The sequence below is a fragment of the Ciconia boyciana genome, chromosome 18 (assembly GCF_034638445.1).
Source record: "Ciconia boyciana chromosome 18, ASM3463844v1, whole genome shotgun sequence".
In the NCBI taxonomy this organism is placed as follows: domain Eukaryota; kingdom Metazoa; phylum Chordata; class Aves; order Ciconiiformes; family Ciconiidae; genus Ciconia; species Ciconia boyciana.
In genome coordinates this window covers 10,797,178-10,825,058 of record NC_132951.1, presented here as the reverse complement: position 1 = coordinate 10,825,058, position 27,881 = coordinate 10,797,178, and the positions used below count along the sequence as shown (strand labels likewise).

The window sequence follows — 27,881 nt, the reverse complement described above, 5'->3', positions numbered from 1 at the left end:
ACGAATCCACACTAAACCAGAGTGGGCGAACATTCCCATACATTTATGGGTTTGTTGAGCCAAATTGTAAGTCCATGCAGAACAGCAGGTGCTTTGTTACTGTCTTTGGCAGGAATGGAGTTGGCCTTTTTTGGTTAATGATTTATGGCTATTTCCTTCTCCTGGGTTCATTAAAATCTCCAAATTGGAGTGAGGGCTCATCACTGAAGAGTTAACCAGATCTTAAGGATATGAGATGCACACCACAAGCCTTTTATGACTGGGAGATGTAGGCAGAGTTGTTGAAGGAAAACCAAAGCTGCCTGGATCGTTTGTGCCACAGATACAAAGACAAAAAAATCTTAAGATTGTCTGTTTGTTAAAGCTGAGAAAAAGAGGGAGGAGTCCATATGAACATTTTAATGATTTTTCTCCTCTGGTCAAGATTTTCCTCTATGTATCTCCCCAGAGACCCAAGATACAAACTGGCAGTGCAATCTCACTTGTCTGTTTTCTGCACTCATGTTACTTGTCAAGCAGGGTTAATTAAGCACATGGGAAGAGCAAGTGATGTCTCAGTATATGCAATATTTCAAGAATTGGAATGGCTGACTTTTATAAGTAAGCTTTCTCTGTCCATTTTCTGTATGTAGTTTGTAGCACAGAAAAGCATTAGTTGGCTCTAGGATGGAAATTCTGGTCAAAACCAGGGCTCTGAAAACACACCAGTCTGGTGGGCAAAGCATTTAGTGGTGAAGTGGAACATTGGATTCAAGTCCTTGCTCTTCAGGCAAGAGAAACAAGCTTCCACTAGCAGGAGAATGACCTACCCCCTAGGCTCTTGCCTGCTCTGAGCTGGGGGGTCTCGCATGCTTTGGCTGCTGGAAGTGTTTACTTCACGTCAGTAATTATCCACTGGAACAAAGATGGTATAAACTTGCTACTGTCCATCTCAGCTGAGTGTCTTAGCCAATAGGTTGTAGAGTCAGCCTCTCTCTGTTCCAATAAATATTGCATTGTTTGTACACACTGGAGTGATGCCAACTGAAAAGATGCTGAGGGAGTTGTACTGAGTGGCCCAGAGCCTGGTGGCGAGAGCTCCAAACGTGGGAATGTGAGCTTCACATCTGAGCCCTGAAGGGCCTTGCGGGTGGATGCCTCGCTCGTGATGCTCTTGGATGTCCAGGCTGAGGCACACTCTTTCTCTCCCTGTCTCCTTCCTAATTTCTCAGTTTTTCATGAGAAGCTTCAGTAGACCATGGATTTGTCCCAGCCTGACAGAGATGATATCAGAACATGCAGGGCAGGAAATCTATTTTCTGCCCTGCTCTGGGGCACACCCTGTTTTGAAAACACCAGGGGGTCTGTAGGATGATCATCTGCATGTCACTGTAGGGCACTGAGTGTTCGGCTCCCCTGGGTGGTTTTGATGTGAGGGCAGAATATAACTGTTTTCTCAGATACTCAGCATGACAGCTCTTGTACTTTACTAATGGATTTAATTCTTTATCCTATCCACAGGCACTTCATGCAATCGTATGTGAGCTGTTCATATTAACCTTTGCATGAACGAAGCCTTACACACCCAAACCTATCAAGGCTGTCAGATCCAAAGGCCAAGGAAAGACACTAGGACATGGACTAGGAATAGTAATGAATTTCCAGACTCAGAAGTTGTTTCTGATCTGAAACATATTGATTAAATGTGTGTTTGGCCCAGTCTCAAGCTTTGCTGTGTCCACAGCAAACAACCTGCTGGCACAGCTCTGGCTGCTGCCCAAATTCTCCACCCTCCTTCCAAGCACGCACACTGATACTCATTATCACCTGCTTTCCCACTCTTGAACCCAAGCAGCAACACAGCCTCCTGTCTGAAGGGGGCTGCAGGATGCCCTGGCAGCCGGATTTCTGAGCTGAGGGCAGTGCCATTTCAGTGCTGCACAGGGCATGTCACCCATGTCCTTGCCCTCCAGCTCTTTCCATTCCACACAGACATGCAGATCCTTTTTTTCAGCAGCAGGCCCCACTACCTAATGGTGCATAAATTTTATTTTTCATCCTATTGTTACTGCCCTGATTCTTAGGCTAAATTAGTGTAAATTTAGACAGGCTTTAGAAAAGACCCTCTTTCTATCCCCTCTTATTTCCCCAGCTACTCACTGCCAACCCTATAGATGACAGTTTTTCTTTGTAATAAATACCCAAGCCCATCTGTGAGCTTTTCTGCTTCCCTAGAAGCTGACAAGAACTTCTTTGACCCACTTCCTAAGAGCTCTGTGTAGTCCTACCTTTGGCAAGAGCATATTCTATCAAACCCTTGAGTACCTGAAGCCTGGCTCTTTAAAGCTAGGAGCTGTAATCGCAAGGCACCTGACCTAGATTGAGCAAACCACTGGTAGCAGAGTAGATACAAAGCTTCCAGGTAGTGAGGGAGTAATAAGGGGGAATGTATGTGGGTAATGGGTTTGGGTGGGGGTTGTGGTTTTTTTTGTTGTTGTTTTTGTGTGTGTACGTGTGTGTGTTAGAAGAGCTATTTTTAGAGGCATGCTAGTAGTTTCTGGAGGGAAATATAGGATGGGCTAGGAGGCCTTTGTTTGCAATGACTTTGTATACTTGTTGAACTAGAAGGTGTTGTGGGGTTGAAGAGCAGGCAGACTAAGCTGTTAGAGTGCTCCTGTGTGCAGAAAGGAAAGCAGAGGAGCAGTGAGGTAACTTCTCCTGAAATCACATATGATGATTTCTGACCCCCTTCTTCCTTCTTCCCTGTTTTCTGTACTGGGTTGGAGTCCTGGGATGCTGCTAGCTCTTGCTGTGGAGAAACTGCTGGAAGAAAACTCTTATTATAGGGTTTCTGTTGAAGGTCATAAAAGGTCTGATATCCTTGCCTTGTTCCTGTTTCCCTGTGGGTAAATAGCACTAAGATGGGTAGCTGGATTTTCTCAGTCTGTCAGTGATAGCTTCTGTATTCTCTGAGCAGTGTCAGTAAGGCTCTGTGGAAGGGCAGGTGGCTTGGAGGTGCTGCCATTTGTGGAAACAGCTCCTTGGCTAGAGGAGAAGCCAGTTTTGAGTTTGTTTCCCCCCGCTCCATTTCAGCAAAAGGCCTACAGTGTGAGCTCAACAGTCACCTGCTCTGTTTTACTGCCTGGCCAGTCAGTGTGTGTGTGTGATCTGCAGGTAGCTGGTCATCTTGCCTGGCCATAGGGGAGCGGGAGGTGGAGTTGCTGGAGCTGTGAGGTTAGGAAAGGTGGAGAGGAGTAGAGATGATATAGGGTGAAAGAAGACGTATATGGAGGAGCTGGGGTCACTGAGGTGTGTAGGGATATAGGGTGCTGCTTTGTAGGAAACAAAACTTTAATTCAGCCACTGATGGAAAAACCTGTCCAGAAATAGTAATTTCCAACAGCTTGGAGGCATCTTCAGTGATTAGTGTTTTGTGGTTGACTTGTTGATTTGGGTATACATCAATGTGCTAAGTGCGTAAGCCTCTTTGGGAGGGGTATGCTATTATATTGGTCTTCTAGGTGTGAAAAAGCTGGCTTTCTGTAACAGGTACTGTGCCTGAAGCATGGGTTTGTGTGCCAGTGCTGGGTCAGAGTTGAGCAAGAGTTGCTATGCTTGTAAAAGAAATTCTTGTATCAAAACTACTTCTTTCTTTGTTCTGTGGCCACAAGACTTGACGTTCATATTCTTTCTGTGTAAGAGAACTGAAATCACCTTTTGTCACTAATAGAATTGCAAAATGTAAACACCTGTGTATCAAACAGTAGCTCAACTCTTTGGCTCTGATGTCCAGAAATGCCGAAGCCACTGGAACAAAGATTTCTAATCTCTTAATTTGGGAGTTAGTTTCCTTTGGGTAGGGCTGCTTTATTTCCATTGACTTCAGCTGAAATCAGGGATCTAAGGCACATTTGGAAATTGGTTACAGGTGCCAAAGCTAATTAACATGTTCTTGAAATTGATGTCCATTGCTTTCACCTCTTGCTTTGTTCCCATTTCTTGCCCACATCTTCATTCCAAATGTGAATGCTTCCATTTGGCACTGAGTTTGTGTTGAAACTCTTATTAATAAGGTATAATACTGAAGGATCTGGTGCCATAGATGAAAAAGATGTTTAGTAAAACTGTGGAGACTAAGCTTGATTTTTCTCTCTAGTGAGCTAAGACATGAAGCTGTGATCCCATGGTATGCTTTAGTCTGCACCACGGGCCTGGGACACAAGCCTTGCTGCTGCTGCTGTTACTGGAAGGGAATGGGGATTTCTTCCTGAATCAGATACACAGTGAAAAGAAAATAAATGAGACTGCAGCTGTGGAAACTGAGAAAATGGAGGAGAAAGAATGAAGGAAGAACTGATGGAATAAATGATAAATAAATAATTTCCTGCCAGTGTTTGCAAGCTTACTGTGCTGTTACTCCCCAAGATATCTTCTTGGTTCAGTTTCCTGGATGAATTGTAAAACATATGTTTTCTTCCATGTCAATAACTACAGAAATATGTGATCTCAAGTTTAAATATACTCTTAGAGCAAAATTTCAGTATTAAAATTCCCTCCAGAATATTGAGTAAAGATGAAAAGTTTGGGGTGAAACAGGCAAAATAAAGGCAAATAGAATTGCCAATCTGAAAAAACAAATTTACCTTCACAGAAATAATAATGAAATTCTTCTCTGTGCTTAGTTCCAGTAAACTCAAACCTTTTGGTTTCAACTCTGTTCAGAGAGCTGAAAAGGACGTGAAGTTTGTCTGCCTAGTTGTTTATACGACTCTTGCTATCAGTGCAGAAGCATAGGTATCTCCTTGACACCTTTGATTTTTATTCTTTTTCAGGATGACACTGAGCCGTACTTTATTGGAATATTTTGTTTTGAAGCTGGTATAAAAATCATCGCTCTGGGGTTTGTTTTTCATAAAGGCTCTTACCTCCGAAATGGTTGGAACGTGATGGATTTTGTTGTGGTCCTCACAGGGTAAGTGACCTCCTCTTGCCCTAAGTTTAAGGGGGACCTTTGCTTTGATTTGTGTTGTTTTTTTGACTGTGGGTTGGGGTGGGCATGACTTTAGTGAAATAGTACTAAAAAACTGCATTTCTGACCTTACTGTCTTTAAATAATGGCTATTGCACTGAATGAATCACTTTCAAAGCATTGTTTGAACCAACTAAAAAGAGGTTTTGAGGATATTTATTTGTATATATGCTGGCATGTATCTTATCCAGATGCTTACTGATGTTTCTCGGACTTTGCAGGTTCTAATTGCCACTAGGTACTTGAACCTGATTTAAATCAATCTTCTGACGTTACAGGATGACTTTAAAAGTCAATATGGAGTGAACTAACAAATTAAATGCATCCCATTTTTAAGCTATTGCAACTCTGGAATCAGTGAAGTTTCTGCAGGAATGAATTTGGTCCTCTATAAAATAACTTTTCCAAAAATAATTCAAAGAGTGTGCGTGTCTTATAAAGGACAGAGCTGAAAATGTTACCTGTGCTTTTGTACTCTGGTTTGAAATGATATCACTAATTTCTTTCTTGGAAATGCTTACAATATTTTTATCTTATACGTTGCAACAGTTTCTATATCTATTTATATAAATGTAGTGTAATGCTAATGAATAATGAAAACATAAACATTAAGTAACACTTATCGTCTACAAATTGTGCTTTAAAGCTCCAAAGGAAATGTTCCAAAGGTCTGCGTGAGGCCCTGATCTTGCAGCCTTCATCTTGGAAGGATTTCAGTTAGTTTTTCCCCCAGAAGACTGCAGTCTGGCTCTTGTTATTAATATGCACTCATTTCACACACCTTCTCTACTACTGTGTGTGACGAACATATGTATTCTTTGGTCTGGTTAGTGGTGTAGAGTAGGATGCTGTTAGGAAAATGCTTGCATACATATACAAATGTATTCATTAGATACATTATCACTGTAATTCTATTTGCATTCAGTGTACCATGTGATACAGCAATTGAGAGGCCAAAGGGAATTCTTTATGTATTGAGAGGAAGAAAATAAATATGCAGAGCTTGATTCTCCTGCTGCTGGGGCTGGGTATTTAATCAATAGAAACTTTAGTGGAGCCACAAGGAGATTCAGATTTACATACTTGGAGGCATAGGGGGTACCAGGATGAAAAGAGAATTAGCACAGATGCTACAATTATTCGCACCGATGGTATGTTCTGATTCCTAGTTAGCACTATGCCCTTTTGTGTGTTTAAGAAAAAAATAAAATCAAGGCCCTGATTCTGGAAAGGACTTTGGCATGTGGTTTAACTTATCCTTCAGCAAAGCATTCAAGTACATGTTTGAATTCAGCTGACTCCAGTGGTTCTGTACTTATAGTTAAGGTTATACATAAAAGCTTTCCTGAATTACAGCCATATTGCTATTTGTTTAGGCGTGGTTTAGATTTGTTTTTTCCATAAACACAGGCCAAGAATCAAAATAGATTTTTTTTTTTTAAAACTGCCTAGCTGTGACTGAGACATTTGAAGTTTTTTGACAGTATCTGAAACATCGTGTGTGTGTGCCGTGCTTGTGGAATCACAACTAAATGTGCGATGCTACGGGTGTGACACCGGCATCTTACTGGTGCCAGTTTTATTGTGAGTGCTGTTTGCAGTGCTGTTTGATCTCTGAGCATAATTGCAGAATATTGGCCTGATTAGACAGCTGTAATAAGGAACCCTGTTGCCATCTGCAAACATGCGTATTCTTTTGAAGTACAACCCTGTTAACGTCAAAGCTGCTGGTTTCCAATGGTGATACTAGCTGGGCTGTATTGAAATTGTCTTGTACACGGACTTCCCACCAGGCAGGCAATGCAGGGAAGGCAAAGTGTAAACTGATCGACATGAAGTCCAAGAGTCATCTCCACTGAGGAAATCCACAGACCTCTAATCCTGTAATTCGAGGGCTGGATTCAGCAAGGCGCTTGAGCTCGTGCCCAATTTTTAGTGTCTGGGGGATCCTACTGAAAGTAAGAGGGTTACTCGTGTGCTTGGTTAGATAAATGCTTTCCTGAATCTGGGGCTGTATTTCCAAACCCAGTAATGAGGTGGAGGGACCTATAGTAGAGAAATAACGTTGAAAGATCTGCAGCTTCACACAGGGAATTGAATTAGTGTTTTCTCTGTAGCCTGTTGTGTTTTGCTCTGATTTTCCTAGATCCTTATTATGTTCTTTGCTCGCTCTGTGTTGCCATGGGTCTGTGCTACAAAGCAGGAGCTCCTCTTCCTTGGGCTTCCTTCACTGGCCAGAAACCCTTTCATCTGCCCATTGCCTGCCCTAGCTTGGCTGACAAGGGGAAGTCTGAGCAAGGCCTTTTGTTGGACACAGACATCATCCTGGCACTTCTGTATCGAGACTATAAAGGCAGGTTGCTGACGAAGAACATTTACTACTGACAAACGCGGCTGTTTCTCCAGGGAGGGGCTGTGAGGTGGTGACACAAATGGGAGCTTAATTTTTGTTTCTGTGGAAGATGGTCTCAGATCTGTGTTTCACAAGATGATCAAGCAGGTTCTGTAATTTATTAGAGAATAATAAAGGACAGTGCTAAACTTGTACTTAATGTGTTCCTATAAATATAGATAGGTAGGACATCAGTTTTTGAAATATCATTTTACTACTCTATCAAAAGCTTTCCTTTCCATATGTGCAAGTGTTCTACTTGAAAATGTTCCTTCATGTTTCCCAGGCAGTGATCAGTGTTCAGTTCCTAATATTATAGAGGGATTTTAATTTCTCTTTTCTGTGTAAGCATCAAAGATCACAAAAATGCATTTCATGATACCACACACAGAGTTGTATACCTGCTAATCCTGTTGAGTGCACATTTTTGTTAAGGTAAATGGTTAATGTCAGAAAATCTGATCTCATTTTCAGCTTTTAGCTAAAACCGATAAAAGCAAAGAGCAGCTTTGCTCTCGTTAGCCGTTTCCATAGGAAGAAGGCCAGCCTGTATCTGGGTGTGTTTTGGAGGAGGCTGTGGGGGAAGGCTCTGCATTTATTGAACTTACCCTTATGTAAATACTACACTGACCACGCAGTAACCTTTTCCACTTGTTTTTTCCACCCCCCTTTTTTTGCTATTCAATGCCTGCACGCTGGGATTATTGATAAATATGTATTTTTATTTGCCTGCAATGATGGACATCTTGTTTGTCAAAATCAGACAGTAGAACTTGTTAATCTGAAAATAAATCAGGGCTGTGTTATATGCAGCCAGGATCAATATCCTATTGAGCTAAACTGGAGTCTAACAGATAGTGGCCCAAAATGGCTTGGTTTGTTGTTCCAGAAAACACTCCCTCAGTTTCTTTCTACAGCAATGCTGTGGTGTCTTTCTTATTTACTTTCAAGGAAGCATGCTGATTTGCTGTTAATAAAGGCCTGGGAAAATAATAGATTGCTGCTTCTTGAAAGATTTTTTCCTCTGTAATTTTTTAGTTATTTCTTGTAAACTCCTCCAGTTGTAGATGAGTATCAAGGAAAGCTGCCCTGCTGTGATGTGCCCGTTGCTATTGTGGAGATACATGTATATTTTATAGCTCCTGCTCATTTTATTTTCACATTTTCATGGGATTGCATTCACTCCAGTGATGACATCACCCATTAGCAGCTCTAAATCACACAGAAATGCAATTTCTCAGCTGGCCTCGGACCATATGATCTTAATGCACTTTTCCCAAGGGAGGAGCAAAAGGACTTTTTACTCTATTGCTGCAACCTGTCTTGGGGTGGAATCCTCAGATATCCACAGTTGTCTTGGGAACAAAGTCCTCCCTACATTCAAACCCTCAGATGGCAGTGGATGGAGCTATGAGCCTGGATTCAGGGCCTTGAGGGTTCAGACCTGTTCCTGTTGGAGCTCATGGGAAGATTTCTCCTGGTGTCCTGGGCTTTGGATGCAATAGTCCGAAGAACTGCTGTACTGGGTTAAACTACAAACATCTTCTCTAGCTGCAGCTGGTGTAACAGGGTGGCTGCTAAGGAGAATAATGGAGAACACGGCATGGATAAAATGATCCTCATATTCCTGATTCCCAAAATTCAGATATCTAGGGATTTTTGAGAAAAATATGGGTCTGATAGCTTTTAAACTGTGTGGTCCAAGGGGATAGTTCTCCTTGGTTGTGTTTTGGGGCCTGTTTATAGTTTTGGCTTCCTCATATCCTGGGCAATGGGTCTCATGGTTTAATTATGTACCACAAGAAAAAGTGCTGTTTATCCCTTCTTTCATCACTAGCTACCTGAGATTTCCATTGCTGCCTTCTAGATTTTGTATAGTAAGATCTGAAGAATAATCATTCCTTCTTCTGTTATGGTTTTATGAATTTCCAGCATTTCCCCGGTCAGAGATTTATACTGCCCAACCCCCCTTGGCCTGAAAGCTTTTCTGTGCACCACTGACCTGTGCTGTTGCTCTGGTCCTTTCTTAGTTCTGTCATATCCTCTTGGACGCAGTGATCGCAACCGTTTGTAGTGTTTGTCCAACACCAAGAGTTGCTGAAGACTGGTATAAATAAATGGAGCACTTGAAAGGATCATGCTCTGACCTTTATGAGCAGAGTTAATTTTTTTGGCTTTCAATAAGCCTGGATTAAACACTCTCAAAGAGTCCTGGTAGCTTCTTGAGCCAGTTGGATCAGCTGCCTGGATCTCTGGGTGGGACTGGCAGAAACAGTGTGTGCCAGGCCTGGAGCTGCCAAATGATGTGCACAAAGTCTCTGTGCTGTTACTGATGTCTCAGGCTGTCGGGAACAAATTACGAAAGCTAGAATTATCTTGATTGTCTGGATGACTGAGAAATGTGCTCCTAGCTCCTGGTGATGCTAATAATTTGGAAGGTAACTCATTTAATAGCATAATAAAGACCTGTTCATCCCTGATGTTAGCTTTGCTAGTTACCAGGATCATCTTAGTATGTGGGCAGTATGAGATGCTATTCCTGGTGCAGTGTATGAGGAGCAGCAGCAGCCTTGGTTGCAGTGATGACTGTCAAAGGGGGAGGCATAGGAACCATCCAGCCTGGGCTGCGCAGCAGGCTACAGACTTCTGATCTTTTAATCTGAGGTGGACGTACCTCCTAGACAGGGTGTGGTGTGAGATGTGACCATGAAAGTATTTGAGAAGTGGATGTCTGGTTGAGGGCTGGGATTCTTAAAGCTGTCAAATATACATAGATGCCTGTAGTCTCTAGGCTTTCTTTTTTTTCTCCGCATGCATGTTCCTGTGCATTCAAAAGCCCTTAGACTAGGATGTCTGAATTATGGGGTCCTATGTAACTGGCTCTTGTGTACTCCCCAAAACACCTCAATCTTCCCACCTGCTAATAACCATAGAATGTAATAATTTGAAAAGCAAAATTAAAATGAAATAAAAACCCTTGGATGCCCTGCCAGCATCACTTTAGACAGTATGCTCAGTGCTTTGTTTATAAGTTTTAGATCTAGACACGTAGGGAATAAAGGGGCTAGGAGCAGGGAAATGCAGATTTCTCTCTGCTTTTCCAACATGGAACTTTTGGCACTTCTGTGCTAGAAAGCAAAGCTGAACAGCAACAGGAGTTGGGAAAATGGATACTTTAAGAGGGACAAGCTTCATCTTGATTAGTTGTCACCAGGAGAACAAGTAAGCCTCTTTGCATGGTTATACAGCATGGGTGGTGATGGGCTAAGGCTGATTGCTATTAGCATTGTTCATGAGTCATGCTAAGAGCAAAGCCTCTATAGATTTTAATGGAGCTGATCCTTGTTTGCGATTTCTTTTATGCTCCAGTGACGGATGGATACTTGCTGGCTCAGAAAAGCTAAGGGTACCTTCTGAAATTAAATCAGATAAAAAAAAAGTTGGACAAGGCAAAGGGAATTTACCTGTTTTCCTCAATGCGAGGTGTTAACTAGTGATCTGGCTGATGTATGGGAGCAGTAATGGAGGAAGGCAAGTAACTAAATTTTTTTTTGAGGCAGAGAAAATGAGTGGTTGGTAACTGGAAGGGAAGAGGGCGTGTGAGATCTCAGTTTGAACAGTCTAAAATAGTTTGAAGTTCTTCTATTTTCTGTCCCTTGGCCATCTGGGCTCTTGGGGAGTTGAAGAAGCAGAAAGGAGAAGGAGAAGATGCTGGACAGAGAGGAAGGATTGGTGGGCTCTAAACGCACCTTGGCAAATGTCCCTGTTTCCTTTTATGCACTATTACAGCCAGTTTTGCCCAGTGGGGCAGCAGGTTCCTTGAGGCTGGAGCTTGCTTTCCCTCTGGGCTTGTTTCACCTAGCAAAGGGGGTCCCAGACCATTCTGAGCCTCTTGGAGTGTTAATCAGGGCTCATGTCTTTTTTTATTACTTATAGTGGCTTTTGTGCATTGATTTTGGTGGGGGTGGGTAGAGGCAGGTTGAGTTAAGCAGGTGGGTGTGTAATTGTGTGTCTGGCTGCTAAATTAGAAGGACGCTTTCCTGAGCAGAGGAGGACTCAGGGCTGTGCTTAGAGGAAGGCTGCAGATGGTCACAGACCGTCAGGACCGGCAGGTGGGGACAGCCCTTCCCTGGCAGAAGTTGTCCTTGAAGCATGGCTCTGCTCTGGTTGTGGCAAACCGAACGTTTCAGGTTAGAGTACCTCTCAAGGGCAAATAGATAATGACATTGACGTGCTTCTCTTACTTTATTAGAAGTGACTGCAAGGTATTGAATACCTGGTATGTGAACTGATAAATGGTGGTACCACACAAGAAGAAGCCAGAAAGCTGAGGAACAGAAAAACAGCTTTTCTCCAAAGAGAGAGGAAACAAAAGCATTTCTTCAGATTTACATCTTGTGCTGCTTTCCATGTTTTATGCCTGTTTATGCTTCTTTGAAGCTTTTTGTTCACAAAGAGGGGAGTGTCGGACACCACCATCTGAGGGTGCTTACATCGCCTTGGCCCACAGGCCCTGAAGTTGGGCAGCTCTAAAGTAAAAGTGGCTACCCCAGGTAAAAGGGAGGTATGCTCTCATCACAACCAGAGCTTTATCAAAGCCAGGCAGGATCATTAGTCCAGAGTCCAGACAGTGTTTTTAGCTTTTTATGGTTCTCGAAGGGAGGCTGGTGGCAGGGAAATATTGTCACAAGTGAGGCTACCAGCTGTACCATGCAGAGGCAATCAGGGAGACTGCAGGTGGGAAGAGCACTCTGGACCTTGTGATCTGCTCCTAAGGTCTGACCCTGCCCTAGCAATCATGTAGTGTGGGCATCTGCTTGACTGCTTGCTCTTCTCTATAGGTGGAAAGCATTGCATACCCAGTTGCTATTATAGCTGAGTACAAATACTAGGAATTCAAAACCAAAACAACAAATAAAATTGCAGCTATGAAGTGCTCTAATCTTCATTTTCTTAATGCTTCCCAGTTTAACCCCCCCACCCCAACACCCAAGTCCTCTGTGTGGTGTTGAGTGCTGTCTCATGATTAGATGAGGAGGAGTGTGCAGGATTTCTCAGGCTCCTGCTTCTCAAATGTTGCTTCTGCTGCTGTGTCCCAGTTCCCAAGTGGCCAGCTTTTGACGGCAAAGTGCCTGCTCATCTGAGATGATAAGAACCTGGCTGTGATTGTTGAAAAGAATGAGCATTTAGAAAATCAGCCTACTTTTAATTGTAATCTAATCCTGAGTGCCAGGAGCAACAGCGTCACATTTGCGCACGCATCTTGGATCCACAACTCACCCCAAAGGTTTTGGGTGCTTTGGGAGCATTGCCTTCCTCAGGGGTCTCTGAAAACATCAGGGAAACTTAGTGGAGGTGGAAAATTGATCTTCCATTTTGCTGTTACTGAACCACTTACAAGGTGTGTGGGACATTCCGGCCAGGGCAAGGCTTCCATGCTGGAAGCTGGAGCCAGGAGGATGAGTGATTCCAGGTCTCTGTATAGGTAACCCAAGCTCTAGGGTCAGGACCTGGCATTTGGGTACCTGGAGATGCTTTTCGACACCAAGGTTAGGCTCTTTGCTTAACTTCAGCTGTCTTGGATCTTCTCTGTGCTGAAGGATCTGACTGAATTGGGATGGAGGGAAGGGATCCTCTGTGAATGAGTTCAGTAATACCAGTGGCTGCAGGATGAATGGCACAGAGGGCACATTGCATGAACTGGCTGCATGGAAAGGACACTTTTGTGCGATGGGGAAGCCTGGCAGCTTAAGCTGAGAAAGAAGTCCTGCTTCCTACATGTGGCACATGTCAAACCTGTAGTGTGAGCTAGAGGGTTTGGAAAGTTGCCTGATCCTCACAAAGGAGCATGGCCACCTAAACAGTGCTCTTCAAATACATATGAGAAATCTTTTCTTCCTGGCATGGTCAGCATTAGCTAAATCAATGGCTGACAATAAATATAAGGCTTTGCTTCCTCCCTCCTTCATTTTCCTGTATGCTGGTGGTCAGGAAAATCTCCTTTCATTGTTTTTTGACTAATAAATGAACTTATTTGTCTCGGTGATCTCAGGGTGGAATATTGAGGAAACAGGTCAGGTTTTTCCGGTAGATATTCTTATCCTGTCAGTGCTGGAGAAGATGTCTTGGTTTCAAGAGCTGGCTACAGGGGTGGGTGTGTATGTGTAGGTGGTTCTCATGATCAGCTGTAGACTTTTAAAAGCATCCCTCTGGAGCAAGAAGTTCAGGTCACTCCTGAGTTAAACCCCAAGTTTTAGCCAATAACGGGTTTAGCTGTTGGCTCAGTTCAAGTCAGCTCGTGTTTGGCTGTGTAAGATTTAAGCAAGGAAAAGATCAGAAGTGGAGACCAGAGCAGTGCTGTGCTTCACTGAGAATAGAAATTGTACCTGAGGCTCTCAAAAGAGGAGAGGGCTTCTCTCAGCATGTTACACCTATGCCATGAATCTCTGCAGATGCTGTGAAGGTTGTTCCTTATGGATGTTTCTGGAGAGAGGCTAAAGTTGACTCCCCCCTTCACCTCATTAAACATGTAAAAATTCCCTGTAAGGGTCTGCAAAACAGGAAGCACCCAATGTCAGACTAAGGGTTTAGGAGCATGTTGATGGTCCATGGGGTGATGTAGAGGCAAAGGAGTGAAGGACAGAAATGATCTGCTTGGCAGAGTCTAACCCTTTTTCGGCTACAAAATGTCCTGTGCTGAAGAGCTCTCAAACTAAACTGATAATCAGAAATATAGTTGGATGTAGCTTGGTTCTGGTTCAAAGAGGACTTAAAAGAACTTAAATTGGAGCGCTCAGCTTATTTTCCAGTTTTAAAAAAAAAAAGAAGAAAAAAGGAAGACTAAAAGATTGAACTGTCTTTTGGCTTAGTTCCCCATCTCAAACATCCTGAACCAGCATCCTCAAATAAAGTTTGGGCATGGGAGCTTAGGAGGAAGGCTGTGAAAATGATTAAAGGGTTGAAGAAATGTCCATTTAAGGAGAAATGAAAAGGCTGAGAGAGTTAAAATTAAGAGGAAAGTCTCATAAGGGTGAGATAGATAAAGGAAAAAAGAGGAAATCATGTTTCCCTATCTGTTTTGGCAGGATTCAAAAAGCATCAGCAAAGAAATTGAAGTTTTAGAACTTCTCTACTAATGGAAATGTAATTAACTCATGGAACTCATCACAAGAATTTGCTTCAGCTGAAATGGTCTGTTTTGGGTCTTGAGACCAAAGGAGCCTACAGATCATCTACAGATTCACCAGAGAGGAAATGGATTTTTGAAGGAGGATGATTAGGCCCTTCTCCTAGTGCTCCCTGAAATAAGTTAGGTGGAAATGTGAACAGGCTGTTTCATAATTGTCCTTTTCTTTATCTTGTAATTTCTTCTGAATCATGCTGGAGACATGACTCCAGAGCAGCAATCCAGTCTGTTACAGCATGACCTGTGAAATACAGCAGTTTATGTCAAGGCTAAACTTTGTCTTTTTATACATGAAACAGTATCAATAGGAGTAGTGGTATTCCATCATTTAATGTCTGATTTAAAGATCAAAAATCTTTTTGCAAGCTGTGCTACAGCTTAGAGAGAAACTTCAATACTCCAGTGCTGTGTTAAGTGTGCCCTCAAAACCTCCAAGCCTAAGCTTCGGGGAAAGATCTGGGTTTGAAAATTGCCACTCATTTAAAATGAATCCAAGGTGGTTTCTAATAATGTAGATGCCAGTTTGGTAAAGGTGTTCTGGTTTTGTAGAGGAGTGAGGTCTGGCACCTTCAGGCCAGGTGCTGCACAAGTGTTACTGCTCTCTTTCCATGGTGGAACACTGCCTTGACCTTGCTTTGGGAGGAGAGGGCTCTGCTCAGCTGCGGCCTCCAACCTTTGCAGGATTCGGAGCATGGAAGAAGATTCTGGCAGGTGAAATTATCCTGTCAGACGGTGGCCCTGTCCTGAATGAGGCTTCAGTCAGACCTGAAAACACATCCAGCTGCCAGAAGTTGGGCACCAAAGCTCTCATGCTGGGTAGGTGCATTAACAAACCTCCCTCACAATGCCAAAGACAAATCTCTGCTGCTTTTCTGGCCTCCAGTGTTGGGTGAAGGGTAGTAGCCAAAAGCTGTGTAAAGTGGCAGTGAGCTATTCCTGCGCTGTGAAGAAATACGCAGTTTTGGCTGGTGCATTTGGTGGTAGATGGGTAGTACCTCTCTTGATATTCATCAGAAGTAGGTCTGGTGAAAAGACGAGATGAAAGCCTCAAGTCTTGGCTTGATAAAGATATGAGCCACTGTATCCTGGCTGCTATGGTTACAGGACAAAGACTGAAGTCCAGCAAACTCCTTAAATGTCTTTTTAATCCCATTCTTTTCAAAAGTTCATAACCATGTGCTCGAAGTAAATGATGCTGTATCAGTCGAAAACATTTAGCTGATGATGTGTATATCCTCATCACTGATCTCTGCAGATTATCTCTACCCTGAGAAACATGTGCTGAAATGAAAAATTTTACCTTTCTTGTCTTCTGACGCCAAATCCCAGCCTTGTTTACCCACATCCTGGGTAAATTTGTGAAGTTCTGTGACCAAACTTAGCTCCTAGCCTGGACTGGCTAGGTGAATCTTGAACTTGTTGCGCAGTTTAAATTTCTTTTTTCTGTAGTAATGAATAAAGTACTTAAATTGGTTAGGTACAGTGTAAGAGGATTTTAAAATACTAAACTTGGCTACCAGTTGTGGAAAAGATAAGACCACTCCATGATTCACTAAGTCTATTATTAAAAGAACACTATTTTTTTTTCCCTCCCAGGTTACAACATTAAAGCTAATTATAACAGGTATAAAATTATGGTAACCCCTGACTTTCACAAGAGGTGAAAAGGACAAAGGAAGCTCAGCATGATCCAATTTCCTTGCTTTAATTGGAAGGCATGAAAGAACATGAGACTATAGCAGCAGATAATGCTGTGTCTGAAACAGATCCAGAATAATACAGTTTCAGTTCTCTTGCCTAGCAGATTGAGCAGTGGAGTGGGATTTTGGGTGTCCTGTTTTTCTTTGCTGCCCATGTCATTGGCTAATAAAGGATTTTAGGCCATTGATTTCCTCTTTTGTATCCACATTTCTACCTCTTTAGAAATAAAGATAATAATGGTACCCGAATTCGTAATGTACTAGTGAAAAAGGCTGGTTGACAGTATTGAAAAGAAATGAGTTTAAAATGTCTCAAAAGAAGTAAAAATAAATCTTTAAAAATGTTGAAATCAAGTGAGGAGAATTTGAATCAGAAGTAAAATAGATGGTAACAGCATAATCTTCTAGAAATGCAGATGCTCACTCACAGTGAGTGGGAGAATCTTGCATGGAGCTCAGTGTTCGTGTACCACGGGGAATGTGTTAAAATGATGGCGTGCCACACAGGGGAAATTGCAAATGTGGGTGTCTGTCAGATTTTAACCTGAGGAAAGATTGGACCTTTGGGGGAGGTGACATGCTTTGAGTCAAAATGTCCAGAAGTATTGTCACTGATTTGCTAGAGAATAAAAAAAAGGAGTGGCTCCCCTTTTGCTGGAGCAGAAGTGACTGAATAGAGTAAGGGGAATGTCATCCATGGCAAAGTCAGTCTTCAGGATAACATCCTGGCTTTAAATTGCTTGAACCCTGAGTAGACTTTGAAAAGATATGGCTCATGGTGTATACATGAAATGAATACAAGGGAGAAGTTGGAAGTCCTTGCCTGGTGCCTGTTTCCACAGGAGAAGGACAGAGGCTGTAATGGTTTACTGCAGCACAAGCCTCACTGGGAAAGCGGCACTGCTGAAGCCATCGACTATAACCACTTGCCAGGTTCAGCTGTTTGGGTTTCAAAGGCCTGATCTGAGAAATCAGCCAATGCCTGCTTGGCATGAAGGATCCCAGAGAAGAAAAGTAAGCAAGACATGTATTTTATGTTTCTTTTTGAAACCTGGAAGACCTCCATCTCATCAAATGGTATTTCTGCTTCTGATCCCTCTAGGGTTGCCCTCCGGTCTTGCTTGTGTGGGAAGGATGAGAAAACCTTCCCTTGTAATTTACAAACCTTTGGTCTCTAGCAGTGGTGGGATCAATGCTCTGTGGAGTGGAATATGGGGAATTAGTGTCCCCTTTCCCCAGGTCACTGGAGTACCTCCTTGCCCATTAGCAGGAATGGAACAGCCCCCCTGCATGTTTGGAAACCTTTGTTCCTAGGGAGGAAGGTTTGGGTGAGGCTTAATTTCAGTCTAATAGCCTGTTAAAATCTTCACATCGTTTCTTTGAGAATGCCATTAAAAATCAATTACATTAATGGGGCTCAGTTGGAGATGTTCTGAAATATGGATAGGATCAAGAAAAGTGACTTTGCAAAACAGGGCCTTTGGTGCTTGCAGACACTTGCTCTGCTTGATCTTCCCAGTCATACGCATGGACCAAACTTGATCTTTTTGAGCTCTGCAGAAGCCAACCTAGCTGTTCAGGAGCAAGTGGTAAACGTCACGTACCACCATGTAAACCCATCGCCAGTGGGGTTAGGAGGGAGTAATTATCTTGCTCTCTTATAGATGATGCCCCAACAATACAGTTGGGTTGCTTGCCTAAAATTACCCCAGCATCACTGTCAGCTGTAGGAGCTCCTTCAGGCCTCAATCATCCAACTCTAGCTGTATAGTAGATGTCTGGTACTCCTGGCTGCTGGCGTTGCAGCACATCCATGAGCTTACCATGTCATCATGTGGCAAATCATCTATGTTCTTGCTCTGGTCCCAAACAGAAGGACCATCCATTGGCTGGGCACCAGCCTGGGTGAATGGGGATCAGCTTTACTGTATGATGGGCAGGACAGGCTGGGTCACTTGGCCCCATGTGGGAAATAACAGCACTGTCCAAGTGCATAAGGGTGTTGGGAGGATGAATGTGTTGGAGCATCTTTAATAATCGCATCCTCTAGTAAGGGAGGCTGTGTGGCTTTCTGAAATGGCCAGATAAGTAATGCTGTCCCCATCCTGCCTGCACCATGTCTCCACCTCTAATTCCTAGTTTGCAATTCACCATCCTCTCAAATCTCATTTTATGCACAACTGTGAGCTACTATTTTTCACATGAAAAACATGTAAAACATAGGTTACATGCCTATTCCTCCTTTTAAAAAGCCTGTTTTCTTACTGGCCAGTGGATCTCTTTGTTTAAAAACTGAAAACAACCCCTGAGAACTCTGAGAGGTGTGTGAACAAGCTCTTTCAGAGATCAGGAGATGGTATCTCCCCAGCCTGCTACCCCAGAGGTATGAGAGGATTGTGAGAAACAACCTTCTGTCCAGGGCTAGGTTGTTAAAATCACTGTAATGCAGTTTGTGAAAGAGGATCCTTATCCATGAAAAGAAGATTGCGATAGACCAAGGCTTGATGTCCTTGCAGGAGTGGTGCAGGCAGTGCATATGGCATGGAAAGGCGAACCACATGGGCACCTCATTGTGAGGCTGATCAGGACCTTGTATAACAGAGGGACTGGGAGGACAACCTTCACTGCCACTTCCAAGGGGTGTGATTTAATGGGTGCTCACACTGTGCTCAGGGCTGCGCTGGAGGGGGCAGAGAGCCATTTGCCTCCCCACATAGCTCGTTCCTGGCAGTGGTGTGGCATTGCTTTTGGCCCTGCTGCTGGTGTAGGAAGCACAACTGAAGCTGGGATTGCAGTGAATACGCTGGCGAGAGCTCTTTACCTGGAGCCTCGTGGCACTAGGATGGATGGATTGAGGCAGGGCTGGGAAGGAGTCTGCAGTAGCCACAGTGACTTGGGGTGACGAAAGCACAGGAGAGGGACAGAGCATCTTCACCAGGATAGAGACAAGGCCTTTGTGTACGTCCCTGCTGGGCACTTTCCGTCATACTTTGAGGCTCCTGGGTCCTTTTGCAGGAATGTTTGTAGGAAGGGAGGAGATCTGTGAAATCCAGCTGCCTCGTGCCAGCGTTTCCAAATGGTGTGTGGGCAGCTCAGCTGCAGGCAAGTGGTCTGAGAGACTCAGCCACAAGGCAGAGTGTTTGCAGCCAAGTGTCGAGCGGTGTATGGGTGTCTGTGTGAGGTGCAGGGAAAGCCTACAAGTCTTGAGTAATGCCTCTTGTCTGTAAGAAATTTGTGGCTGCTACTGAGTGCTCATCTTCACCAGGAACGATGGGTCACACTTACATCTGCTTTCCTCTTTAGGAATGAGGGACTTGAACAAAACCAAAACAACCAATAAAATATTTAAAACACTGGCAGAAATGGGGTGAGGACCCACATGGTTGCTCTGTGTGCCTTGATTGAAGGACTTACAAGCTGCAGCTAAAAAGAACCATCTATTGCCTTAGTTAAAGCATTGATGTAGGGTGACAGGTAGAAAACTGCTGATCTGGTACCCTTCAACAGAGCTGCATCCTATGTAAAGGCTTCAGTCAGTGTGTTATCACTCTTAATATCTCAGGGCTGAAATCTAAGATGGCATGTGAGCTCCTTGGGCTCCCTCCCCTCCCTTGGCACTGCTGCCTGCCACCTCGTGCAGCCTGCAGATCAGCTGGGGCTCAGCGTACTTAAAATGCTGCAGACCCTGGGAAGGTGACTTGCTGGAAATGACTACCAAAATATTCGGGCTTTGCTTTTGCAAATTGAGGCTGCGTAACTGTGGCGTGCCTTTCGTGAGACACAAATGAATGTTGTAGAAACTCAAGCGTTAGGTAGCCAGCTCCTGCAGCACGTGGAGCTAAGCTGCAGTCTGCTGGATGCAGATCCTCTTCCCTTGTGCTTTGATTAAAGCAAATTCAGCAGTGCAAAACCCACCTCTTGCCACTTCCCACCTCATCCGGCCTGAAGTCTGGTTTGTGTGCAAGGAGGATCGCTAAATCCATGAGCTTAATATGAGTGTAACCTTGCAGCAGAGAGATGGAAAGGGCGTTGCTTGAGACTAGCCCCAGCCAGACTAACAGTGCAGCGTTCTTGGAACCAAGCTGTGTTTCAGGCAAATATCCGGGAGCCGGGGATTTTTTTAGCCTGTCTCTTGCTGTTCATTTTCTCCCTGGCACTAGGGCTGCAGTTCCAGGAACCCTGGATATACTTGAGAGTGCCTCTCAAACATGGATAAAAGTAATTAAACCTCTCAGCTTTCTCCTTTTTAGACTCATTGTAGTTCTTCAAACGTAGATTAAGATGGGGACAAAATGTACAAGCTGAGATCTGACATCCTGTTCCAGCATCAAGCAGGGGAATGAAAGGATGAAGAGACTATTCAGAGGGTTCCAGTGCTGCTCCCAAAGCAAGGAGAGATGGTTGTTTGCTGCCAGGTGCAGCCTTTCTTACTGTTCCTCCCCCCCCCCCCCCCCCCCCCCAATAATTAAGCAGTTAAATTTAGCTGTCTGATAGGTATGGAAATGTATGTGGCGCAACCACTTTGGTTGTGCAAATAACTGTTATTTTGGCTTGCTTGTAGCTCTGAAAAATCAAGGAAATTGTTTCATGCCATGCACAAGCACTGAAAGAACCAAGTTTCAGATGAAAAGCAGATTAAAAAAGCAAGAAAATTGGGTAAAATGAGGAGTAACATTTTTGTCTAATCTGGATTAAGAAAATTTTTTGAGCTTTTAATGTTCTCAATAACTTCAGTTTTATCTGTGAAATTAAAATGTAACATCCTTCCAAGTAGAAAAGACCAAACTCTAAAGGTTTCAATTTAACAATGTTGACATACAAAATGTTCTCCATGTTCCCTTCCTTCAAGGAAATCTTTTGGCAAACTTAGCATGAGTTACTGAAGTGTTGTGTTGACCTAAATATGTGGGGGGGAGGAATCTAACAAAAATTATCTGGCAAAAAATTTCTCCTATGCTGCTGGAGTACTTGGTTCCTGGGCAGATGAGTCCAGCAGACAGAGCATCCTTAAAGACGCAGCCCTTTGCTGAAATGTCTTCTCTGTTAATGAGTCTTCCTGATTGCTCTGTGCTTGCTGGTGTGGAGTGATGGCCCAGCCCGCAGAAGCTGAACTTCAATCTGCCTGGGCTACGTTTAGGGTTGCACACCAGTGCTGTGGTCCTTGGAGTTGTTTTGATGTACGGGTCTCCATCTCCTGAGGAGCCACCCTGCTCTGCCCGTCCCCGATGGAACGACATTCTTGTGCTCATCAGCGGAGGGGCATGAGATGCCTGCAATGGAGTGCACGGAACGGGTGAGCATCAGCCTGGGCGCCTGGTGGGATGGTACCTGCTGTGCTGCCAGGGTGCAGATGGTCTCCTCCCTCTGTTGAATATTAACTTGCATCTCTATAGCACACCTGCCCCTGGAGCCCTTAACAACCCGTGCGAGTAGCACGCACATGATGGGTGGCGTCGCAGCTCTGTTTGCTGTCAGTGCTTTGCTCCTGTGGGGTGCAGTATGGTAGGGAGGAAGGCTTCTGGTCTGCTTTGTCCCAGCTGCACCCGTTTCATGGCAGGAGAGGAGATGACCTTCCTGGGAGCACAGGAATGCTTGGTGGGGATGCTCCTAGGAGCAGGGACATCCTGCCATGCACCTGGCCGATCTCCAGGCTGACTTGTCCTGTCACAAAGCAGACTTGATGCCCCAAAACCATGTTCTGCTCGGTGAGCAATTGGTCAGAAATGGGGAAATGTTGGAATTAACCCTGTCTGGCAGCATGTCTGTACTGAGCTGGTCTTTGATCACCCCCATGCTTCTCTGCTGGGCTCCAGCTTTGAGGCTGCAGAAGGGACCGAGCTAATCTAATTTGCCATCTTTATTGTTCAGGGCACAGCCCTGGGTCTTATTTACAGCTCACCATTCAAACCGTGGGCTGAAGATGGGAATATTAATTTCCTTCTAGGCCTTTTTTTATGGACCTCATTGCTATAGTACGAGTGCTTCACACAAACATTAATTCACTTTCACAACACCCCTGTGAGATAGACTTTGATGTTTCTTATTTTACAGTGGAAAGGGAGGTATAGGAATATGAAAGACAAAAGTAACCATTAATTTTCACTTAATACTTTCAAAGCATGTTTTTGGGAACAGCGATAGGCTCGTGTCTCCTGCATGGGCTCATTCCCTGTCAAGTTTCAGGGCACCAATCCAAAACGAAAGATTTCTAGGGGTTCTCATAAAGTCACTGGAGTTTTCTTACAGTCCTCCTTGATTTAGGAGGGGGCTCCACCACTTCATCAGTTACTGAAGAACACTCAGACACCTAGAAAACCTCACCTAAAAGTAGAAAACTATAAACAATAAAAAGAGGTGGGAGTGTTTGGCTTTAAGTCTGTTGGTAACTTCATGTACTTCTTGTCTCATGATGCGTAGACGCATACAGGAAGAAAAAAATCACGTAGGTGATGGTGGTAAAGAACGTCTTAGTGGACGTTTTAGCTTAAAGATGACAGTTTATGCAACTTGTACTGAATGCTCATCTGAAAACCTTCTACCACTCATCCCATCATTTAGCCCTGTTTGCCATCTGTTAGTGAAAAGTGATTTTTGAAGTTGTTGGTGATATAGCTGTACTGTGGAGGAAAAAAACTTAGTGGTATTATTTCTTTGCTTGGTATATATGTACTTTAGGAGGAAAATGTCCAAGAATAATTGAGATGAATCAGTTTTCTATATGTGGATTGTTTGAATATTTAACATCTGAGATCTTGCGAAGCAAAAGGGGCAAGGAACAAACACTGTTTATTTTTAGGACTGGAAAGTGGATGAAGCTGCTGGCCTAGATCGTGTACTCCTTCCAGGAGGAGCAAGGGAGAAAACAATCATAAGCAGAGTGTATCTTTGTGTGGAGGGGAGGATTTCACATGTTTGTTTAAGCTGACAAAACCAGTTTGTGTTCATGTTGAATTGTTTTAGTTGGGGGGGGAGTAAGAAAGAACTCATGGAAACTTTGAATAAAATCTCTTCCTTCTTTTTGAAACCGGTTTCATTTCAGTTGTCCAAATTGAAAATTGTGTGAAGTACATATACTTAAAAAAAAAAAAAAAAAGGTAAATAAAGTAAGGGAAGACTTTTTCTCTCTCTTCACCTCTTCCTCCCTCCAACCCTTGGGTTATACCCCTGATCAGAAGCTGTGAGCTGCCTGGTGAAAAAGCCTCCCAGAGTCCCATTTGGGCCAGAGCTGTTGCAGATGGGATTGTGCCCTGGGACCTGGAGGCTACTGTGGGCCTTTTTCTTTCAACAGGACAAAAATGGGTATGTTGTATGGCATAACACAGGGTATTTGGCTGGTGCCCACCTGCCAGAGGGGATGTGGTGAGCTGGCATTGCCACATCCCTGCTGACGCTCCCTGCTGTCTGCAAACCTGCACCGAGAGATGCTGATCTTCATCAGTGTTATTGCAGTGTTTTGGGGTCCACAGCCCCATTGGTGCCAGGTGCTATACAGACCAGATGGTCCAATGCAAGTTTGAGACAACAGTTCTGCAAGGTTGGTTGTAACCCCTAACTGGTTAAGCACATTAGTGGTTATAGTTGCTACGTTAAAAGTTTAGCCTTTTGACCATCTGGCAACAAGAAGGGGGGAAGATTCACCTGTGGATAGAGTGGCTCTGAAAATTAACCCAGTCTGCCACCACCCTCTGCCCCAGATTCATCTGGGGAAACAAGGCTAAACTGTTCAAAGATAAAATATGAGATACCTGTTTCCCTGGGCAGTATTCGCTTCCTTGCTTTCCCAGCTGCTACAATGTGAATATCTTGGGAGTTTTGTGAGCACTTTCCCCTCCCCTCCTGTCCCCTGTGCCATTCCTGGAGCTTTGCACTGGTTACAGTGAAAGAGGCACCTTAATGCTACTGACCTGTTCACAAAAATTCAATTGTTTGTCAGATGGGTTATAAATAGTCTCTGAGTTAACCCATAGTTACAGGTTGGGAAGAAGTCTGTGCTTTCGCTGCATTTCTTACTGGGAGATATTGCTGTTACTTTAAAATTAAAAATAAGAGCGAGATATACTGAAAGGATGGAAATAAGTGGGGAGAAAAATTGCCTTTCAGCTGAGACTGAGAATGGAAAATTTCTACCCAAAAGAAGAATATTTCTGGAAATGACAACTCAATGGAAACGTAGTTCTCTAATGCATTCACTGTTAAGTGAACATTATTTATATTGGAGGAAAGAAACACAATGTGGCATAAGTTATTTGGCTGCATGCTTGAAAAAAAAAAGAAAATCCATGAGCAGACATTCATAGTTTGCAAGTGGGGAGACTGGGATACAGATGAGATAAAGGATGAAGACTCCAGACTATTGCTCTTGTAATTTGCATTTTGTTGGTGTATATAAAATTAAATTACGATTATATTTGTTTCAAGCAGAAGTGCTTAGCAGGCATAGGAAAAGCTGTCTGAAACATTAAGCGTATATTCAAACTAGTTTTCTTGGAATGAAATCATTAGGAGTAAATAGCCGCTCTTTTCTTTTCTTGCTGAGGTGGGATCGTGTTCTCCATGTTGTTTTAATAGCAAGTCTAATGCTGTTTTTGAGACCTTTTTTGGAGAGGCAACACATTCTTAGCCATGTGATCTTGCAAACTGTGGTGGTTTTATGTTAATGCTTGGATGCTTCTTTCTCCAAAGGAGAGATGCAAACCCCAGCTGACTTGGGCTGATTTGTGTGATTGACAGATGAATTAAATTCTGGTGCAAATCCAAGAAGAGGTTTTATTCTTTCTTCCCTTTACTCAGCCTTTCTAAAGGCGTTATAATGGTTTGGGTCCTATAGTTGTGTGGTGCTACTGTTCCTGTAGCATGGGTTCTGCGCATGCATTGCTGGGACCTATAGCTCCGAGGATTTTGGTGTGTCGGGTTCTGCACAAAGATGAGAGTGTGATGGGAAGGTGAGGGAGCTTCCAGTGGTCCTCCTCTTTTCCAGCTCAGCAACGTTCCTCTTGTGTACACAAGAGGCTTTTCAACAAGTCCATCCTTACTGCAGTCTCTTGTGATGGTACTCTGGCTGCGACCCCTTCTAATCCACTACATAGCTTTTTTTTCAGGTGAGTCATACGCGTCTTCGGAAAGGGCTTTTCCTTTTGCCAGTGGGAAAGGCAGAGGCTTTGTGTTTAGGATTTAGCAGTTTGCTGTAGGTGGTAGGTCCTTAACACTCCTGTTGCCAGCTTCAGTGGGTTTCAGTGGATCAGTCCCAAAATCTTTTCACCATGTTGCAATACTGAATTCCCAGGTTGGGACTGGCGTGGTTGGTGCAGCTGCTGGCAGAGGTCCCACTGGCTTCTCATGGGTCCACAGGTGGTTCAAGGGAGTGAAGGTAGAAGGGTGTCGCATTTGTACAGTGCAAAGAGATGGGCCCTCCTGTCCCAGGGCTCATTGTGCTCACCTTGTCCTTCCCCATTGTCGCAGACTGATACGCACAGGTTGGGGCACGGCTGTGCCATTCGTACACCCTGTGGGCAGGAGGTGGGAAGGCACAACATTGCTGGTGGGGACCTGCCAGCAGGGCAGCCAGCAAGGATGGCTGGGCCTACAGGGCTCCTCTATCCTGCCGAATTATTCCCTCAACAATAAAGAGAGTCAGATTGACAGCTAAAATATTTTTTCTCTTTGTAATGACTTTTTTCACTCAAAATTTATGGATCTCTTTATGCTCATAAAACATAGAAAGTATATTCCCTGTCCTATTCCAGCATCACTTGCGTAAATTTGAATCCATCACTTTGAAATGATATCATTGCAAATGGGGTGCAGGATGAATAATGAAATATCTTGAACCCTAGTAAATTCAAATTAATGTCCTTTACTGCAGAGTAATTACTGTCCCATAAACTAATCCTTTGTACCTCTGAATAAGGCTTTCCAGGCCCTCATGCCACAAAGTCCTTCAAACTGTCCCTTTCAAGCTGGTCTGAACCAAAAATATGCATAGACTCCAGGTCCTGATAATTTTTCAGCCCTTTTAATTGGTTTTGTAGAACTATTTGAGGCTAGGAGTGTGGCTGGAGCACAACTCTGGCTGACTTTGTCCTGGACCCTAGCGTGATTTGCAACAGCCCTGTTGCTTTTTAGGTCTTCCGAACAGCACGCCAATTTTGCAGCTCATTCTTGACCCTTTTGGAGCAAATAACAAATTGTTGGAGTCATCTTTTGTTGCAACTATGTTCTACCCTGTTCTTATGGCTGTCAATAGATGCTTCTAGGAACATCTCATGATAGGATTTTTGCTGATGAAAGGAGAGGAAAAACTCCGACCCTAGGTATAGGCTAACATATCTCATGTCCTGTGTGTCAGGTTTGCTTCTGTTTCTCAGTGCCCGTGGCACAATGAAGGAGAATCTGGCCCCACTTATTTCATGTGCAACTGAAAGAAACAACCGGTGTCACTGAGTGTCCGGAAATTTCAATCCGCTCTCTTCCAGGAAAGTCTTTTCTCCCACTTCACCAGTGCTTTGTGATCTTGCTGAATTCTAAAATTGCTCTCTTGGTTATAGATGAGGGACTGACTCTGGTGTCTGAAAGGAGCCTTAGCAACGTGAATGTATCTCCACAATTTTTAGGATGATTACTCTGTCTTACAGGCTAACAATAAGATTTTCCCGTTTCTTCTTTTGTGGTTTGCACTGTTATGTTCCAAATTTGTCAATTTTTATAGTATTATTCAGTCTATTCTGTATAAATCTGAACCCTGTGATTAGTCTTTTTGCACCTTCTTATAATTTGAAACAAAGATCGTGAGCAGAAAGCCATGCAGGCAAGTTCTCTCTGTCCCACCCCAGAGCCTCTAAGGATGTGAAAGGCTGGGCAATGTATTGGAGAGACCCAAGCCTGTTTGTGGGCTAATGAATCTGCTCCATAATTACCTCATTTTATAATAACTAGTTGGTGCCAGAAGCTTCAGGAAAAATCAACCTCAACCTGAATGACCATCAGTCTGTGTCATTAAGCAGGGACTGACCCAATCAACCAGAGCTAATTTAAAAATTTAATCTCTTGGGCGTCTGTCTTTGCATGAATCTCTGGAGGCTGCAGATCTGCATTGGGTCTTCTAAGAGAAGTTTTCAAAAAACATTTAACTTCTTTCTCTCATGCTTAGGATCATAAGCGAGATGGCCCTGATGATCTAAGTAAATGAATGTGCTGCTGTTGGGCCATTTCATCTTCATAAGGGCCATTTAGCACTTTCCTATTTTTTCTGCTGGTGCAAGGGAGCCCTTCAAAGTAAGGGTCAAGGAACTAGATGCAGACAATTGATGCCATCGTCCAAGCTGTCCTTGCCAGCCGCCCAGCTTTAAATATCTCACATGACACTGTGAAAGACTCCCCGCAGGGCTGTGAGAATCCAGAATGAATGAGTATCCTTGGATTAAATAATGATGAAGTGCCTGATGAAATGGGATGAATGAGGTGCTGCAAGGCAAGAACTCCTCCATTATAACAGCTGACCTCGGGCCAAATTTCCTCTATTTCCCCATCTGTAAAAATGGAAATCTATTGCGTCATGAGTTAAGGTTGAAGTTAGTGCCTTATAAACCATCTTGCTCT

At 43.6% G+C, this 27,881-nt stretch overlaps 1 protein-coding gene across 1 annotated transcript in view; it reads left to right on the top strand.

Annotated features, from left to right (window-relative positions):
• CACNA1B (calcium voltage-gated channel subunit alpha1 B) overlaps positions 1-27,881 on the top strand; it is a 298,173-nt gene that overhangs the window by 4,514 nt on the left and 265,778 nt on the right. The window contains exon 3 of the mRNA XM_072882927.1: positions 4,812-4,951. Within this exon, the coding sequence (XP_072739028.1) occupies positions 4,812-4,951 (140 nt within the window). The remainder of the gene's footprint in view (positions 1-4,811; positions 4,952-27,881) is intronic.